Below are 19960 nucleotides of genomic sequence, written 5' to 3' on the forward strand. Positions count from 1 at the left end.
GCCTGTATGTTGTCCCACGTACCATGTGTGTCACTAAGCAGCCAAGACACTGTAATAGAGTTTTCACTTTTTTTGTTTTAATGAAAAGCTTGCAGTTTGCCTTAAATCATTCTGATTTTGTTACCATAAAGCGCAATCCATTGATTAGTAATAATGAAAGAAATTGTTTGCACTGAGCAACATTTGTGAATGGATTCACTGGCTTGATTTGGGACCTACATGTGTTGCGTAGAAATCCAGACTGATTTCATGGACTGAATTCTGGCTCATCTTGTGCATGGTCACCTGCCAGAAAACCACGGCCCAAATCCATGCAAGTCACATGGTGGAAGATGGCAGCTTCAGTTCTGGCTCCCCTGAAAATACTGTCTGCAGACAGAAAGCTCCACAAGGCTGCTGAAAAAGGAATATTGGAGGATCATAACAGGGCATGGCCAAAGGACAGGGGGCACAGAACACATGCTCGTAAGCATATGCATATGTGGCTGCACCAGCTGCACGATGGCCTCTATGCACAGTCCTCTCTGCAATTGATTCCCACCCCGAGATGGAAGAGTTTATGGGGAGGGCTTTGGGTTGGCCACAACCAGAATAAAGGCTTAGAGCAATGCTACGTCCAGTGAACAGATGGAATCATGGTTGATATTGTGTTGTAGTTTGTGAGGCACAGATCTCTTTGTGTGGGGGGGAGCTGATGTTTCACTGACATCTGCAGTGCTGGTTCTTCCCCGCCCCCCCCCCCAAGACACCCCTTTCCTGGTAGCTGTACTGGAAGGAAAAGTTAAATCTTGGGGAAACAACCACTGGAAACAAAAATGAAAAGTTTACCACCTAGGTACAAATCTTAGTGCTTCTGAGGACTGTGGTATAATCCTCACCAGCAAAGTGTGACTCTTACTGGCTGGACCATGAACTTTGGCTTATGAGTCTTGGTCCTCTTGTGTAAGCAGTAAGGGCTTATGCTAGTAAATAGAGAGTATCCAGATTCAATCCCTGCAGCCAACCTGCATTACACTGGGTTAACTCTGAATGGCTGGATTGAGGAGCAGTCAAAATAGAGCCCAAATGCCACATGTAGCCCTCCAGCTCTTCTAATGCAACACAGCACCCTACTCAGAACTGCAGATACCTTCATAGCAACGGGTGCTCTTCACAGCCCCAACAGGCCCCGGGGTAGCAGCCAACTGGCAGCCCCCAGCTTCTGTTTGTTCCTGTCATCACCCTGGCTTAACAGGGACAAAAGGAGACAGGCCCAGGGCACAGCAAAAATAACAGGAAGTCTCAGGCTGGCAAGCTGAGCTCAAGGCGGGTGATATGGGCCCAGTACTAGTGAGATAAATGGTAAAATTCCTATTTGCTTAAAGGGTCGCATGAAGAGCTCCTGTGTAGGCATAGTCAAAAGCAGAAAGTTAATCTAGACAAAAGCAGAAAGTTAATCTAGACTGACTGTGTGGGTCTACCTTGGCTCTGTGTGTAGTTTCCCAGCCCGACCCACACTAGCTGAGAACCCTACAATGCTATGTGCATGCATGGCATTTCCTGGTCCTGCATGTTACTGATGATTTCATATAACCATCCCTCTCCCCCCTGCTCCTTGGAAATGTAATGTCAATTTCCATAAAAGGCACTTGTGTCAATAATGAATTTTGCTAATGCAGCATTTCCCAATGTCTTGCTAGAAAAAGAATATAAAACAAGAGTTCTAGCAACCATATATAGCACAGTGAAACCTCTCAATACTGTGAATAAGCAGTGGGGAACAGTCTCATAGTACGGTCAAACTAGCACTATGTGAGTGTATCATTCCAAATTCTCCACCGGCATGTCAAGCTGCTTAAAAATGGAGAAAGGTTATTAACATGGGGAAGTCTAAAGCACTCCTAAAAAATCATTTCAGGGAAAGGTTTTTAGCTACTTTAATATCCAATCAAAGCCAAATAAAGAGTTTGCATTGGTGATGAATCTGACCAGAATGGAATGAAAATCTTAAACTTCTCCATATGGAAATAACTACTGAAAAAAAATCACTGAGGCTTTGTGCCAAAGATGCACACACCAGCAAACACTCCCCACCCCAGCACTGAATTAACAAGAAACAGAAATGTAACCAAGTGCACATTGCCATGCTCCTGGGGAAAATATGAAGGGAGGCTGGATTTCACACCTGTGCAAAGGGAGGGCTCAACACCTATTGCATCACTTAAACTCCAACTTGTGGGATATAAGTGATTCCTTGGGCTGGGCTTCTGCACAGGAAAGAATTTCACCCACAGTGAGCGGAGTATGGATACTAAGCACATATGCTCCACTCCCGCCCCGGTGAGAGTCTCACAGAGATGGATAACTTCATAAAAATGCAGACATGATAAGAAAAAGAGATGGAAACTTTTAGTCCGTATATTCCCTGCCACCCAAGGAGTCTGCTGTATCACACTGCGTTTAACAAAGGTGTCAAACATGTAGGCAGCTCATTGTCAGTTTCATTCTAGGTGGAGGAAGTGTGAGCCATATCATTTGCAAGTATGGCCTTGAAAGCTTCACATTGTTTACCTGCCTTCATTTCATTGGATTCTCTCTCTCTGCTCCCCATTGGTTTTCTACAGTTTATATCAATCCTTGTTAGTAGTAACTGGTGCCAGCACTGTGTAGTTTTCTCCCCGTAGGCACTGAAATTGTCAGTTTCTGGGTCAAAAGTTACTAGGATGTGGAGAGAGCTGCCAAAACACTTTTTGAAGGAGCAGCAAAGAACATTTCAGTCTAGTTAAGCACAGATGGAATCCAGTAAGTCTCATTATTACAGCTCTCATCAACACGCTGCAATAACAGATCATTAATTTGTCCCCTTACACTACTTTATTCATGATTATATGACAAGGAAAGGAGTTCAGTCACTTACTTTCAGAAAAACTATCTTGAACCAATGACAGTGACCTTTCTGTCAGGCATTGCAGGTCTCATCCTGTCACCCAAAGCTCTAGGAAGTTTTGCCTGAGCAAGGGGGACACTTAATCCCTACATATTTATAATCACATCATTCTTTCTCTGTGGACAATTACTTACAATGGCCTGGTAATGAAATGGAATCAACCCCCTGTGCCTAAACAGAGCCCCATTGTCTTAACTGGGTTTCACAAGAGCTCAAGGGTCTGTTTGCCTGGATCTCATTACAAGATCTAGATGAAATTTACCCCTTTGAAGATGGCCAGCACAAAATCTATGCTTGGATCTAAGGGCAGGAACTAGGTGAAATTCACAGTCTGTGCACCACTTCACTCTCAGTTCAGCCTTGTTTGAAGACACATGGGCCATAAGTGGGGCTCAGGAACTCGTGTGAATTTCACTCTTTTGGAACCTGCCTCTGAACATTCATTCATCCAGCTCTCACCCACTCCCAAAGCAGCAGCAGCAGCACAAAACTTTGGACAATCTCCTAGTCTTGCGTGAGTATTTGTCCACTTTGAAAAACACTATGTTAATTAAAAATATAGATGTTTTAAAAATCAGTAGTAAAACAATACCATGTAAAGTGCTCCTGAAATGCAATCACACCACTGTGAGAGCATAGGCGATAAAGTCAAGAGAAAGAGATGGGCTTCATTAAAGGATTTTGCCCCCCTCAATATGCTGGGGGGAAGAGTAGAGTTTAATACTGCTGTGTTTCTCACTTCAGAACTTTGGCCCTTTGTGTAGCACCTTTCTTCTAAGAATCTCAAAGATTGATTGATTAAATTAATCCTCATAACACTTCAGTCAGAGAGGTGAGCATCAGACCCATTTTCCAGATGGGTAAGCTGAGACACAGGGAAATAGTTGCCTACAGCTACAACAGTATCCAGTGAATCAGTGGCAGAGCCACAATTAGAACCCCGGAATTCTGACGCCCAGTCATTCGCTGGAACAACCAGACCACATTCCGTAGAAGAAATCTTTATGCCCTCAGTTTTCACCCATGGTAACTTCATTGGGCTTAGTCAAAGTCAAATTTGTTTTTACTCTTTTACGAATAGTCTTGTGGAAAAAGTGTCTCTCTTTGTACCAAAAGTACCTAGCATGGATGTCAGGTATAGGCAAGCATGGATTACAGGCTAAAAAGTTACTGCTCATCAGCTTCAGTGGGAACTAAGACCGTTCAACCACGATAGGGCCTCCAGACAGTGAGGCATTTCCTAACACGGTGATGGACAGAATTTCTTCCTGAATCACATTTTTTTGTACTGTCTGCTCAACTCCCTCAATTCTTGCTTCCCCATTATTTATAGCCCAATTTCCAAGAGTGGCTACTCATTGGGAGTGCCCAGGTTTTGGATGGCCAACTTGAGAACATATTAGACTTGGTTTCCAGAGGTGCTGAGAGCTCACAACTCTAGCTGAAGGCAATGTGAGCTGCAGATCCTCAGTACTTCTGAAAATGAAGCTGAACAGTCTCAAACTGGGCACCCCGCCCGGAGCCACCCAAAATCAGCAGCCGCTTTTGAAAATGTAGCCTTGATCTAATACCGTGTGACTTATGGACGGTCTATGACGAACTTCCAAGTGGTCCACAGAAGTGCATCCTTTTCCCTGTTAAAACACCTCCCATGCTTCAAGCAGTAACATTTTCCACACACTGCAGCCTTGTCCAGCACTGGTTTTGGGCTACCACTTTCCAACAAAAACCAATTCGTTTTTTTACCAACCAAGTTTAAAAAAACCTCTCCAAGCACCTCTCCTTCTCTGCAGCTGCTTCATGTCTTCCTTTCTCGGGTGTTTCTTTGGGGGGTAAAGTCAATCTTTATCACATTTCCGGAATACATTAAAACCAGAGAGGGGCAGCAAACACAAAGGAGGCCAGAAACAAACTGCAGTGCCACTGGAACGACTATGGTTGTAATCACCAAAGCGAGAGATGGACCTAATAAATACAAAGTCTCATGCCTAGGGAAGGGAAATAAGAAGGAGAGATACAAAATGGGGGGACGTGCAACAAAATTGCTACATTAGACAAGTGTATTTTCATCTTCTCTCTTTAATTCTGTCCTTCTAATAATTTCTCATGCAACTAACTGCCAAAAGTTTCCATAAGGAGGTTTAGTATCAGTTCTGGGAGGCCAGTTGTGGGGAGGTACCCATGAGAGGGTGACCATCTTAAGGAAAGGTGCATTGTGTGGGAAAGGGTGAGAACCCACTAATCATTCGCACTTTACATCTTCAGAGCTCTGTGCAAACTCGGACTAACAGAGAAGAGATTAGACCAGCTAATGTGCCAGTTTTGCCTCCCAAGGACACTGTGGTGCGCTGCATTCCATCTGCCTGGCCATATTTTCTCCACATATTTCATGGAGTGATAGTTCATCCCCCCTTCCTTCCTGTGACACATTCTCCTCTGTCCTGGGTTCTCCAGTCAGAGATTCCTACACCACAGAAGGAGACGATTAGGGAAGATCAAATCATCTCTTGTTTTGTTTACCTTGGAAGCATTTCTGAAACCTCAAGCTATTGGAGTCTTGAGGGCTTACTCAGGGAAAATAGCCCATTAAAAGTAATACACACTTTGCCTCAGCAAATGACTGCAGGATCAGTCACTTGGGCAAGGCTCAATCTGGAGAGGCAATCCTAGACAACTCACTGAAGGAAAATCAGACCTGGCTAAAGACCCTTCTGGATCTTAAATAAAGATATTAGGGGTCAGCTATCTACGAGTCTGACCTTGCCTGTAATGCCCAAGGAGAAACATTCCTTAAGGGCTAACTGAACACAACATGAATGTACAGACAGAATCCCAATGGGAACCAATCTCACCTCTTGATATACAGCCTTAATAGGAAACCCTGCGTACATTTAATGCATCATGATCATTATTTATCAGGTCTAGAAACTATGGAGTGAAATCATGCAGCTAATTAGTCAGATTCAAAAGCTAAACATATCAGACTATGACAATCCTTGAATTTCCTTAGATATTAAATTGACATGTGATTTAAATTGTCATGTTCTGGATGCATGCACAACTTACTAACGTTATTGACCATCCAAAACAATAGAGAGAGAGAGATCAAATCCTGGCCTTGTGTAATACATTATGTGTGTGTTTTATAGATTAAAAAAAAAGCCAACTAGAAAGCATGTCTTTAATCGTACTGAACACAAGGTTTCTTCTCCACATTTATCTTACATTATCTGATGTACAAATTGTTCTTTTTCATTAAGGGTTATATATACTACACAAAGTACCCCAATGCGCTAAGCAGACAGTGCAAAGCATAGTCATAGGGGTTAACCGTGCCAGTGGAGTTCATACATTGAGTGTGCCCCTGGGAGCTGTGAGGATGTACCACTGAAACCCCCAGCTAGGCATTTCTGAAAATTCTGCAGGGAAGCAAGCAAGCAGGATGTGCTTGGTCCATGTAGTCAAACTGCTGACACATGTTTCTGCAACCGAACAAGCAGACTTTAGCACTTGGGACCAGATTTTCAAAGGTAGTTATGTGCCTTGCTTGCTTAGGTGCTTTTGAAAGTCCCACTTGACATCTAGCTGCATCTTTAAGTGCCTGAATACCTTTGAAAATCTGGCCCTTGATTTTTACTGTCTTATCTTTGGCCATGTGTAAATATTCATATTGTTTGGCGGGGAAGATTAACCTATTATCTTTTGAGTCTATGACTAGCTCTACCTCTAATCCATTATTCCTAGCAGTGAGTATGATAATGAACACTCTTGGAAAGGAAATAATGTACCCAAGCAAGCAAGGCACCTAAATACCTTTGAAAATCTGGTCCCAAGTACTAAAACCCTTGAAGTATACTGTACTAGAATGTGATGGATGCTCTGTGTTAGTCTGTGCTGTGACTAACCTCTGACATCCTCTGGCCACATGTTTATTCTCAGCTATGTCAGTGTACCATCAAAAGTACATGAATTGTTTACTACATCAATAAGCTGTATACCCCTTACTATCCATGCTCTATGATAGACTAAACATCACCACCACCTGCATGTAGAATACTTCTTCTCAGCCAGGCATGATTCATGTATGGAATGATACCAAAAAGGGAAAAGCTAACGGTACCTGGTAAACTAGACCCCATTTTTAGTGCTGCTATACGGTGCTGGAAAGGCAACTCTGGGGCCAGCTGCGGGGAGGTACCCATAAATCTACAAAGGAGTGTTAGCACAAACACTCCCAACTTACCATCCATGTGTTGCAACCTTCACCCGGATAGACCCCCTTCTAGGGGAGACAGGTTTGTTCAGTCTCCAGGGCCTAATCAATCAGTCTCACTATTGAGGCTCCCAGCTAGGCATGAGTGCCAGCTGTGATGGTGTTTGTGAAATGGACATCTTTACCTCTACTTTGGGCTATGATGGATGAAGGACCAGCATGACTGCCTCATTCAATGCAAAGCAAGAAAGACAAATAAAGGCAAAATATGTCTGGGAGCACAGATACCAGTTTTAAAAATACATAGTATTACTTCCCAGGGCAACACTTCTAGCACTTTAATAGATGCTGAGAAGCCTAAACTGCCAATCTCACCCTAAACCCCTGGCTCACTTGTGCTCTCTCTTTATTCAGGCACTAATGAGTAATTACAATGTAGTGGCAGGGTAATTAATGACACCACAAATAGCATCTAATTAGATGGTAAATTTATGAATGTGTAAATGATTGATCTTTTAAAGTGCAGTGCAGGTTATATGATCTCTACGTTAAACTGCAAGCTCCTCAGGAGACCGTCCTGTCCTTTTATTTTTGTCCGTAAAGTGCCACGCTGACCTGTGATGCCATAAATAATAATAACGGTAAATACAATCCCGCTGATTGGATCTAGTGACACAGGACCAGAGCCTCTACCATGCGCAGAGCCTGAGAGCTCTTCATAGGAAAGTTCCTTAGGGTTGGAATGCCTCTCCTGGGACCACAGAATGGCAGGGGAGCTGATGCTGCCAGGCATAGGGGAGCCTCTGCAGTCACTGCAACACCAATACCAGGGGTTTTCTGGCATGTGGATCCACTGGCCACACCCTGAAAACCCCCCTCACAAACCTGCTCAAGGTAGCTTTGCTCTGCTAGGGCTGTACATTCATTATCCTTGCAGTGCTTCTCTCTGCACAGTAGACTCTTGTTCTGTGCCATCGTGTCCAGGACTTTACTACAGTCCTGACCTGAGTCAGAAGATTTGGTCCACATTAATCCATAGGAACAAGTAATTTCAAGAGAGAACAATCCAGTGCTGGTGGACATATGAACTAAGACAAGCCCCACAAGTCACTCATCTCTAATATCTATGGTTCTATCAGTGTGTAATTACATGGCACTTACCACTAAAGCCTAAGTAAAGTTATTACAGGCCTGATCCTGAAGCCCTTATTCAGACAAGGTTCTCATTGACTTTAATGGGTGTGACTTCAGGACCAGGCCCACAGTTGCACAACATTTATGCCCCAGTACCATGAAGTGTCACCTGTTCTGAGAAATTGCTAGCACATCACTCAAACATAAAAGTATCAGTGTGCCGAAAATGCGGGAGAGGGGGGAGCTTCTCTCAGCTAAAACAAGCAGCTACCGGTTACACTGTCAGGCAGCTTAAAAAAGAGCTAAAGATAGAAGATTTATGAGGTCAGAGCTCTCTGGAGAATCCAAACTAAATATTATGTTTGGTCACCAAAAGCAAAGCCTTCAAGGAACAGGACATCTTCAAAAGTAGGAGCATTTGAGCAATATGATGGTAGCTCTTCCCCAGTTTACTGCATCACAACAGTATTCTTCAAATCCTCAGAGGAAGGTTGGAAAATAAATAATCCCTTGTCTTTCAGGTAATGATCCTGTGAGAACCGCTAGGCTCAAGAGCCTGATCCAATTCTCACTGAAGTCAAGGGAAAAACAGGGTCTGATGTCTGGACCTGCCCTGCACTGCACTTTCCATTCACTTCAACAGGAGTTGGATCAGACTTCAGTAACATAATTAGCCATGGAGAATAGACCTCATTTATGGAAGATCTACCTCTCTATCTCTGGGATACTCATCACCATAGTAACTAGTCATTTCCCAGGAAGATCTGCACAGACACATCCCTTGTGGACTCCATGGAGTAGATGCTTCAACTGATTCTCCATAGCAGGCTCAACATAATGTATTTATTTTTAACTGGCTACAGGATATCTCATGTGGTAAATAAACTGAATACAGTTTCCCCTGTATGCAATCTTTTATTTACTATTTTTAATCAATGTCCATAAATTGGCAGGCATGACAAGACTCATAAAATGGAAATAGGAGCTCTCACTAGGTAGGTCCAGGTTGTTAAATGTTTGGCATAGTGTGATTGTGTGTTGTCAGTAAACTATCAGGCTCTCTTTTAACATGACACATTACACCTTAATGTATAGTGGATTTTTGCTCAGCCTGCTTCTGATGTACTTGATAGAGAGGAGAAATTCAATCAGCTGTGACCTGGATTGTACTTTTTACTGGCTGCCAAGCTAGATAAAATATTTAAATATTCACTTTTATATCACCCCATCTGGGGACTGAATGTTTCTGGTTGTATAACGTAGCCTGGCCTACTTTTAGCAGTGTATATGGAAACAGGCACACATATACAAAATATTTAAAACTAGGAGTTTATGGACCCTATTCTCAGCTGGTGTAAATTATTATAGTACCGTTGACTTAAATGGAGATACATCAGTATACACCTGTTGAGGATCTGGGCCTATATACATTTGATTTGATACATAATGTAGGACTTGGGACAAAAATATATTAATTCTGCCTAACAAAACTATATAAGGACCAATCCACTGAGGTGCTGAGCCCCTCAAGTCAATGGCAAATGAGGATGCTCACCCCCTTTGTAGGATCAGGCCCATAGAAAACATGTATGGTCCGATGGAGTAACTCAGTGTTGCTCCACAGAAGTCAGGTGAACTGCGCCAGTTTATGGGGATCTGGCCCATAAACTCTTAGTGAGCTGTGATTCTCCTGCTTTGCTTGCAGAACTTTGTGTAGGGAATGTGCTTATGTCTGAGGGGGAGCGATGGTTCTAGACAGAGCTGCAGCAAAAGGACAGCAACATGTGCTCTGAATCAGGTGGTATTTATGAGGGAGAGGAGGGGAGCATATGGCACAAGCACGTAAATAGATATGGAAGGAAAAGCAAGTCCACTCAACTGCTGTGAGAGGGTTCACGGTGGCATTTTGTCTCTGCAAACAGCACAAGTGCGCACCTACCCGCATGCACTGAGTAGATATAGCTTTAAAAGCGTCTCTGTTAAACACCCCGCCATCCAAAAGACTTTGTCCCTTAGGCTGCTGTGCAACAACCATGTGGCCAAATGGACTTTCGGAAAGATGGCTGGTGTGACCCCAGAGAGAACAAAACACTCCAAAGCTGTGTGCTAGGAAATATACTACAGGATCAATCCTGGCATGGGCCTGATCAATCTTACTACAGCTACTCCTCAGTGGATTGCTTAGCACAACACATAATGCAACTACAGCTATAAACACAAAAGAGAGGGGCCAATGGTGGCCAGCGGTGCTCCAGCAATGGACTGGAGTTGTTAAGGAGACAGAACAGGCTGGGGATCAATCCCCCTAGTGCAAGAGCAACATAGGGCCAACGTAAGCAGCCAATACACTACCCTCCTCAATCGCAGCACATAAGGGCCCCTTTCTACTCTGGCCATCGCATGCCAGTGTAGGAAGAGGTGTCCCCATATCACTCACTGTCGTGGGCTGTAGTGCAGCCTACAGACAGCCACGGGGATGGTGCTGTAAGTGAGAGTAGCCCCTCTTCGAGTTCACACCAGGAGCTGTTTCAGCTCCCATAGCAGGCCAGAATCTGGGCAGTGCAATGCTGACATAAAGCCATGTGCTCCGGGGCTGTGACCTGTGGGCTATGCCTCTGTCTCCATGTGTGTCTGTCCCCACAGTTCCTAACCAAGATATGTCTTCCTATGTACAGCTTTGAGGGCTAATCTTGCTTCTTCTGAAACTACCAGGGGTTTTGCCACTGACATCAAAGGGAGCAGAATCATAGAGTCATAGACGTGTAGGACTGGAAGGGACCTCGAGAGGTCATCTAGTCAGGGCCAGCTCTAGGTTTTTTGCCACCCCGAGCAAAAAATTTGCCACCCCAAGCTCTGAGAGCGCAACTGCCCAAGCAAAAAAAAAAAATAAATAAAGGGTGGCCAGAATGCCGCCCCTGGAATTGTGCCGCCCCAAACACGTGCTTGCTTTGATGGTGCCTAGAGCCCATCTAGTCCAGTCCCCTGCACTCAAAGCAGGGCTATGTAATAACTAAACCACCCCTGACAGGTGTTTGTATAACCTATTTTAAAAGCCTCCAGTGACGGAGATTCCACAACCTCCTAGGCAATTTGTTCCAGTGTTTAACTACCTGACAGGAAGCTTTTCCTATAATGTCTAACCTAAACTACCTTTGCTGCTTAAGCCCATTGCTTCTTGTCCTATCCTCAGAAGTTAATGAGAACAATTTTTCTCCCTCCTCCTTTTAACAACCTTTTATGTATTTGAAAAGTGTTATCATGTCCCCTTTCAGTCGTCTCTCCTCCAGACTAAACAAACCCAATTTTTTCAATCTTCCCTTATAGGTCATGTTTTTCAGACCTTTCATCATTTTTGTTGCTCTTCTCTGGCCTTTCTCCAGTTTGTTCATATCTTTCCTGAAATGTGGTGCCCAGAACTGGACACAATACTCCAGTTGAAGCCTAATCAGCACGGAGTAAAGCGGAAGAATTACTTCTCATGTCTTGCTTACAACACTCCTGCTAATACATCCCAGAATGATGTTTGCTTTTTGTGCAACAGTGTGAAACTGTTGACTCATATTTAGCTTGTGATGCACTATAATCCCCAGATCCCTTTCTGCAGTACTCCTTCCTAGGCAGTCATTTCCCAGTTGGTCCAGATCATTATGAATTTTAATCCTATCCCCCAGGCCACTTTATGCCTGAAAGCAGGTGTGCCGGTTTGGAGAGAGGCCCCAGCTTTGGTTTGTTATGATGTCTTATGAAAGGCCATGTCAACAATGCTGGAGAAAATGATCAACTAACATCTTGGGTTGTGCAAATGACAACAAACCCATTGCAGAGCCAAGTCCTATCCTCTAGTTCAGGCCAGGCTCCCATGAACTAGTGAGTTTTGCTTGAGTAAACTGGGCAGAGTCTGGCCCTGTCACAGGTAGGAGCCAATCTGTGGTGGGCAAGACTGTGCACCTGATTCTGATGTCATAAACCAGAGTAAATCAGGAGTAACTCACTGAAGTTAATGGAGCTACACAGGTATGAAACCAGTGAAAGTAGAGCAGAGTCAGGCTCTGTGGCTTTAAGACACAGCTCACATTTGCAAAGGTGAGAAGGGTAGTGGTCTGCGCTCTGGAGGCCATTCCCTCAGGCACTGTGCCTACAATGCCTCACCTGACACCAATATCCTTCTCTGCATTAGAGTCCCCACACCTTGCACATCCAGCATGCAAGGGCAGGGACTGTGCCGAGGCCCCACACAAGGTCATAAGGGGAAGTCTCCTTGCAGCCTTTTCCCTTCCTGAGGTGCCATGTAGCCCTCAAGTCAAAATCCCCCTTCCTCCGCACTCACACACAACAGGGCCAATGTTCAGGGGCTGTTGCCAATCCCATCACTGCTTTATCACAGCCATGTGGGCCAGCTGATATAAACCTACGATCAGTACCAAAGATAAAGGCAATTACTAAATCTCGTTAGCATTCACTTTATGTCTGAATATATTATGTTTTTCATCTTACACATCAAGCCCATCAGTCTGGGATTTCTCTTCATTTGTGGGTCACATCAAAATCATGCATATATTAACAACACCATATAATAAATACTTATGTGGTTTTGTATATGTTATTTTTAACATACAAGGCTTTTCCTGACCTTGCAGTAGGGGTCTAATCCTACTCGCCTCACTGAGGAAAGCAGCATCATTGACTTCAGTGGCGCTACTTGCCTGAGTAAAGAGATCAGGGTTTGGCTTGCAGCTTCCTACCTCTGTATTTTCCATTTCTCAGGGAGGGGGTTGCCTGCTAGTTCTTAACAGAGACAAGATGATGGTAGGAGCAAGAGCCTTTGGTGTAACTACTGCATACCAGGACTTCCCAGCTCAACAACATGGCACCAGCTCTTTCTATATGTGTTTAACATTCCCATTGCCCCAGGAGCTGCAGCTGAGCTGTTGGGTCCTCTGTTAATGCCACTGAGAATCTGTGTTGCATCCTGCTGGATTGTTGTCTTGTTTTCTTTCTCCTTTCCTGTTGCTGGTCTGACATGTGCCGTCTAGCTGCAGTTTTTCAGGAACTATTGCTGCTTGGTTAGAATAGCGAACCCCATCGCCCCCGCTCCCTGCAAAGCGGGCTGGCTCAATAGCAGCATTCTCTAGTAGATAAGGGTGAATGGTGGCACTAGCCAAATGGGACCCTATTCAAAGTGACACTTGTGGGCTCCAGCCAACGTTTTCCCTGCCCTTCACCAGGTCTTCCTGCCTGCAGGCACCCCAGGCATTCTCACTCCGGCTGACCACTAGCTGCCTGTATCCTTCCCTTGGCTTTTTTCAGTCACCTGCATGGACAAAGAAGCCAGAGGGTGGAGCCAAAGTGTAAGCTTCCTGTTACCGGGAGGGAAATAAGAGAATCCAGTTTCATTCACCACCCATGAGTCAGACAAGACTGTGGATGGGGAAGTGGAAATGGTGAATTTGCTGATGTGTACGTGTGTGTCCCTGGAACACTGGGGCCCTATTTGACCATATCATACAGACTCAAGGGTGACACTGGCCAGTTTTCTATTGGTCAGAATCCATTTCCTGTTCTCTTGTAGTTTTCAGAACTGACTGTGGGTTTTCAATATTTCCCATAGGATCCCTTTGGATTCTCAGGGCTTCTCCCTTAGTATGCATGAAAATGCTTTTATGAATCACTGTCCATTTGGATTAATAAACCAAATACTATTCACTGGTGTTTTCAGCATCTTAACTCAGGGCCTGATCCTGCCAATCTTACTCATCATCCCCCAGTTCAGAGTCATTGTCAGGTTTGCTGTACTCCACCCCGACCCAGTACCACTGCTCTTGGAGTACAGTACTATTCAGCCTGAGTAAAAGTGGAAGAATTGTTCCCTCAATAACTATTTCGGGAATAAGATTGAATTCGCCTCAATTGTACAAGGAGATTCTCAGATAATAGAAACTGAAAATCAAAATTCAACCCAAAGGGACAAATATTGCTCCCTACTAACTCCAGTGGGGTTGCTTTGGTGCAGCTGAGAGTTGTATTTAGCCTGGTTAATTTTATTTCAAATAATAATAAGGTGATACAACAATAGGACAGCACTGTCAGCCAGTTATTTCTAGGCCTTCAGAATCTTTCTTAGACAACTTAAATCTATTGCAAGGTTCTTTTCTCTTTAAGCTGACTTTATCCCTTTCTACTCAGTAATGAGTGCTTTGTTTCTTGGCTGATGGCAAGAGAAGAGCAGGTTTACATTAAACTTTCCTTTCATGCTCTTCTCCAGGGAATCTGAGTGCAGAGAGGGAAATATAACCATTCCACAAACATCTGTGCCACCCCAGGATGTGCTCTTAAAAGTGAAACTGGGAGACAGCAGAGAACTCTCCTTTCTGACTGTCAGAACGCAAAGCTAACGACATTACTTTAAAGGGAAAACAGACTCTTTCTGCATGTAACTTTCAGGGCAACGAACAGAGCTTTTCCCTGGTTCCTATGGTCCAAATCCCAACAATTTTAAACATCTGCAGAAAATACAAACAAGTGAATTGTGATCTCTAGACACCTAAGACCATGTGGCTGTATTTGCTATGGGAACAGGATGCTTTTTCAGGAGCTTTTCATTATAAAATTAACATCTGGCCAAATAAGCAGTGCTGTTTCTGCAGTTTTGTTTCTCTACAAACACATGCATGGGGCCAGCTTGTGATTGCCGCCACCCTAGTGTAAATCCAGAGTAACTCCATTGATCCTCACCTCATTGTGTTCTCAGCATTATTAAAGTGTCATAGCCACACCTGGCGAGATTCTGGGCCTATGGCTGTTATTACTGCTTTTAAAGCATGTCCCACCAATGCACACTCTCCACTGACAACACTGCCATCATTTTTTCAACAATGCAACATGGTGTAAAAGCAAAGCTCCTGAATAAGCCACACTAACTGCTGACGGCGGTCAGCATTCGCTTTCAGGGAAGCCCAGCCATGCACACCTTCTTGTGGAGAAGCAGGGAGGGGGGAGTACACTCCAACACAGCATTCTGAGCTCTCTTAATCTGACCACTCATTGTCGTCCAGCTCCGAGTCATCGTCGGATTCGCTGTACTCCACTGCAATCCTGCGGGACAGGATAGTGGCTACATCATTGCCAACTGGCTCCTTCTTCGCCTCCTGCTCCCACTGTTCCTGGACTTTCCGGAGTTGAATTCCTGCAGTAGAGAGGAAGGAAAATCTCCAAGGTCAGCAAGAGCAGCTTACTCCCATTGTCTATATAAGCATGTGTGATGGCCACCCAAAGAGTGAACCAGGGACCTTCAGAACTAAAAGCATTGGCTGCTGTAGCTTAAACTACTGCTCCCTAGCTGGTGCTGTAGCTGACTCATCTCCTCTATGGATCTGGCAAAGAGGAGGACCTGTAAAAATCCACCCGCCTGCCCACCAGTGGGCTCCACGGGGCTCCAGAGCCACAGCCTGCCTATCTGCCTCCCTCCCTACTGTTCAACCCAGCGTTGTTCGCAGAAATGAAGAAGGAAAAGGCATGTTAGATCATGCTGTCCACCGCTTTCTCCATGGTGCCTAATGCAAGCTTGTTCCCTATTGGGCATTTGCTTGTGCTCTGTGCATCCCGGTTTTAAACATCCTGAATGATGGGGCTTTCCACCACGTTCCCTGGGAAGCTGCATGCAGTATGTTTCCCCTGATATCCAGACTGAATGGTCCTTTGCTCAGTTTCATCCCATCTCTCCTTCTTCTAACCCCCCATCAATAATTCCCCTCTCTTCAGTGTTTACAGGTAACATTAGCAACAAAATCTTCTTCAGAGGTCCCCTGAACACGCGGGCCTTGATCCCAGATCATGGAAACCAGTGCGGGACTTTGCACTGACTACAACGGGCTTTGGATCAGGCCTCTAGCGTGCGTGGGCATGTGCGTCTGCTGGAATCCCCAACATGTCCTTCTCTCTCCATCTCTGCTGAGCCAAGACCCCTCCCCCTCACTGCTGGTCAGTGCCAGTGTCCCAGGCCATAACTCACCCCTCCGAATCGCAGCAAGCAGGTCGCTCCTGGCATCGCTCATTGGTATCAGAGGGATCTGAGGTTTCCGAGGCTCAACCACCGCCGCCGGGGATGACGCCGAGTGAGCCGGCGAGGCAGCGACTGTTGGAGGACCAGGTGGAGGTGGGGGAGGTGCGACGGGGGGCCCCATGGGGCCAGTCTGAGGGGTGGAAGCAGCATATGGGCAGGGTGGAGCCGGAGGCGGGGAAGGTGCGTATGACGGGTGAGCCACAGAGGCTGCCGCGCTGGGCGCCAGGGCAGGAGGGGCTGAAATGGGGCTGTCGAAGGCAGTCTGAGCCGAAGGTATCACAGGGGGTGGGGGCGGAGGAGCAGGAGGCACAAAGTATTCTGCCAGGGGCATCTGCTGGGGACTGCAACAATTAAAGGACAGAAAGCAAATCAATGGCAATAGCAGAAACCACGCTTGCTAAAGAAATACCACACACGAACCGTAATGTAAGGAGCCGCCACTCAGGGTCCCCTAGTGGCAACCCAAACATCCCAGCTTTGGGAAATGCACAAGCTCAATTCCCCCCCGCAGTTTAAAGTGAGCACGGCATTTATCTCCAATGTCTGTCCTAAACTATTGTGCAGCTCAGCTATGTGCTGGTAAACAGCTCCCATGTTCCACCCCAGCAGTGGCTGCATTTGAAATGATTCCTATATATTCAGAGAAACCCACTTTGGTAACAAAAGCAGACAGTTTTCTAAAGTGTCACCCGAAAAGACATAAACACCAAAAATGACAGGGAACTCAGTCCCTGTAAGTGGATATACCGGATCAACTCCAGGCCTGGTTCCAGCAGGTGTAACTGCCAAGGAAGTCTCTGGGCCATGGAAGTTGATTAAACAATGGGCATAAGCTGTAAAATACTGTATCTTGGACCAGTTTGCCATTCAGTGAGTATGTAAAAACACGTGGGATTTACATGCTCAGAGGCAGGGGCAGGACAGCAACTGAAGGAGGGTGTAAGGCAAAGTAGTGTGGGGAGGGAAGCTTGTAAATCTTGAGTGAGAGCTGAGACGCTGGTGAACGTGGCTTCAGATGGCCTGGAAGGTTATGTTCCCTCTGGTCAGGGGACACCTGTTCTCCGTATTTCACCTTGAAAGGATATGCTGAAGTCCTACTGAGTGACTGATCATTTAAACGTACAAAAAGTAAGGGGAATACAGAGATCTGGCTCAATCCCCATCCTTAGGTCAGTACATTGTGCCTCTGAATGGAAACCGCTGTGACAGGGGTCCACAGCCTCTGATAGATCAGTGTTCCACCCAAAAGAAAATATATTGTTAACTTATTGTTTGGAAAATGTCTTTGCCTTGCAGATGCCAAAGGGGCAGGTAACATAGTGGCAGTGAGGTGCTTCAGACTCATTCACAAAAGCCGGTTAAGTCCCTGCATCATACCAGGAACAGTATCCGCAATTACACCAGCTGAGACAAAGTTAAAGGGGCTACAAATTATTCTCTGTCAAGGCTGGTCTGACTGACTGCTGGGGTCAGGATGAAATCTCCCTCCCGTTGTACAGAATTGTGCATTTAGGTTCATTTCTGTGAGGGTGCAGGGGAGATTACACCTTCCTCTGAAGCCTCTGGCATCGGTCACTTTAGCTATTCAAAGTGATACTGAATTAGAAGGAGCAGTGTGACAATCTGTAGGATCCTGTTAGGCTCAGGATACATAATGATCTTTGAAGACTGAAATCCTTTTATTTGATGGTGAAGCTGACCAGACAGAGAAAGAGGATACATCTACACTGCAATAAAAAACCCTCAGCACCAAGTCTCAGAACTTGGGTCAGCTGACTTGGGCTTGTGGGGCTCAGGCTATAGGGCTAAACATAGCAGTGCATCTGATGAAGTGGGTTCTAACCCACAAAAGCTTATGCCCAAATAAATGTGTTAGTCTCTAAGGTGCCACAAGGACACCTCGTTATTATAGCAGTGTAGGACGTTCAGGCTCGAGCTGGAGTCTCAAGGGGTCTCAGAGCCTGGGCTCCAGCCCAAACATCTACACTGCCATTTTATAGGCCCACAGCCCAAGCCCTGTGAGCCCAAGTCCACTGATGCAGGCTAGTGCTGCCCATGCCATGGGTCTTTTATTGCAGTGCAGACATACCCAGGAAGAGAATTGAGTTTAGAACCCAAATGGCCCCTTTAAAGGACCATCTCAAATGAATGGATTGAATTATTTTTTTAGTCTTTTGTTTTGCTTGTGACTCTGGAGTAAGAGCTCCCATGGGATTATGAACTTGGAGGGCACTGAAAAACAGAAAGAGAATACTTGCAGAATAGGAAAGGTCTCCCCAAGCCAAGTGCTCACTGGAAGCTGTCCAAGGTCCCGAACAAATTATTTCCCCTCCCCTGCCACCTTCTAATTGGCAGAAATCATCACGAGCAAAATTCTGCCCTCAAATAGAACCATGTACAGGGTTCCACGGGATGACAGAGGGCAGAATCTGAGCTTGATTATGACTTTTTTGACAGCAGTTTATCTTTGGGTGACAGTAAAGGCTAGTAGCAAGGGGAAGGCTGGATGAGTCAGAGAGTTGGGACTAGGATAGGGATCTTTACATATCGAGGTTACTGGATTGAATTTGGACCAGTCTTGTACTGGTCTAGTCATCACTGTGGCATGATGTGAAAGGAGATGGTGTTTTCTGAGTGCAGTTCCTGATCAACAGGTGTTGCCCTCTCACAAAGCACCCTCACAGATGGCACCAACTGATGTTCTTGTTGGCAGGCTGATCACATGACTAAAGGGATGACTGGGTCATGGAGACTGAACTACCATCTCTCACCTCATGAATGGTAAGGGACACTTACAGAAGGACCATCTACGGGACAGTTGCTGCCTATCGCTTACTTGTTCTGTGGACAGAGGACCTCACTTTCTATGGCTGTCAACCGGGCACCTTTCCAAAGCACGAAACTCATTTAAAGGGAGAAACAGGTCACTGGATGAAGGAAAGCAGGTTGAAATCCATACCCATACTCCTTGACTATCTGAGGTCTTGGTCCATTCAATATAGTCTCTGGATGCTGCGGCACATGGGGCTGCTGGACTCGGTTGAGACTGTTCTGACGGCTTCCTGCTGCTGAGGGCCTGTAGACATGTTCCTGGGCCTGGTTAGCGACCAGGATGATTTCTTTGTTGTCAGTTGACAGGTGTGAGGCTGGAGCTAATTGCTGCACAGGGTGGTTAGGACTGGCTGGGTATGAGTGATCAGCTGCATCTGACGCATAAGATCTATTGCACACAAAAATACCAAAGGTTGTATTCCTGTATGGAGGGCCTGGAGGGAAGGCAAGGTGAGGACAGGTCAGGGAGGAGTATTATGGCACCTATTGGCATTTGGGATCAAGGCATCAACACGAGGAGACATGATGTGTAGCCACCAAAATACAAACATGCAAGACCGTATTGGGATGGTGCAAGCAGAGGGTAGGGAGGCGGCAATAGCCTTTCAGGCTAACGAACTAGCCTTTCAGCTCAGCTGGGTGGAAATCCTAGCTTAGGTCCCAAATGAAAATGTTCTGGTCTCATCTCAGCTCCACACAGAGATCGCAAAACCAATGCGGAATTAGACATGATTCGGCAGGTGCAGGACCAACCTAGCAGGGGTGTTGCACATCAGAACGCAGGTACATGTGCTAA

General features: G+C 45.5%; 1 protein-coding gene across 1 annotated transcript in view; it reads right to left on the reverse strand.

Annotated features, from left to right (window-relative positions):
* Positions 1-6093: 6093 nt before the first annotated feature.
* The window catches only part of LOC140917722 (actin-binding protein WASF3), a 55109-nt gene continuing 41242 nt past the window's right edge, over positions 6094-19960 (reverse strand). The window contains exons 7-9 of the mRNA XM_073361103.2: positions 19292-19552; positions 16282-16673; positions 6094-15456 (exon numbers count right to left, since the gene is read on the reverse strand). Coding sequence (XP_073217204.1) covers positions 15299-15456; positions 16282-16673; positions 19292-19552 — 811 coding nt within the window. The 3' untranslated portion in view covers positions 6094-15298. The remainder of the gene's footprint in view (positions 15457-16281; positions 16674-19291; positions 19553-19960) is intronic.

Source organism: Lepidochelys kempii, chromosome 9 (assembly GCF_965140285.1).
Source record: "Lepidochelys kempii isolate rLepKem1 chromosome 9, rLepKem1.hap1, whole genome shotgun sequence".
Classification (NCBI taxonomy): domain Eukaryota; kingdom Metazoa; phylum Chordata; order Testudines; family Cheloniidae; genus Lepidochelys; species Lepidochelys kempii.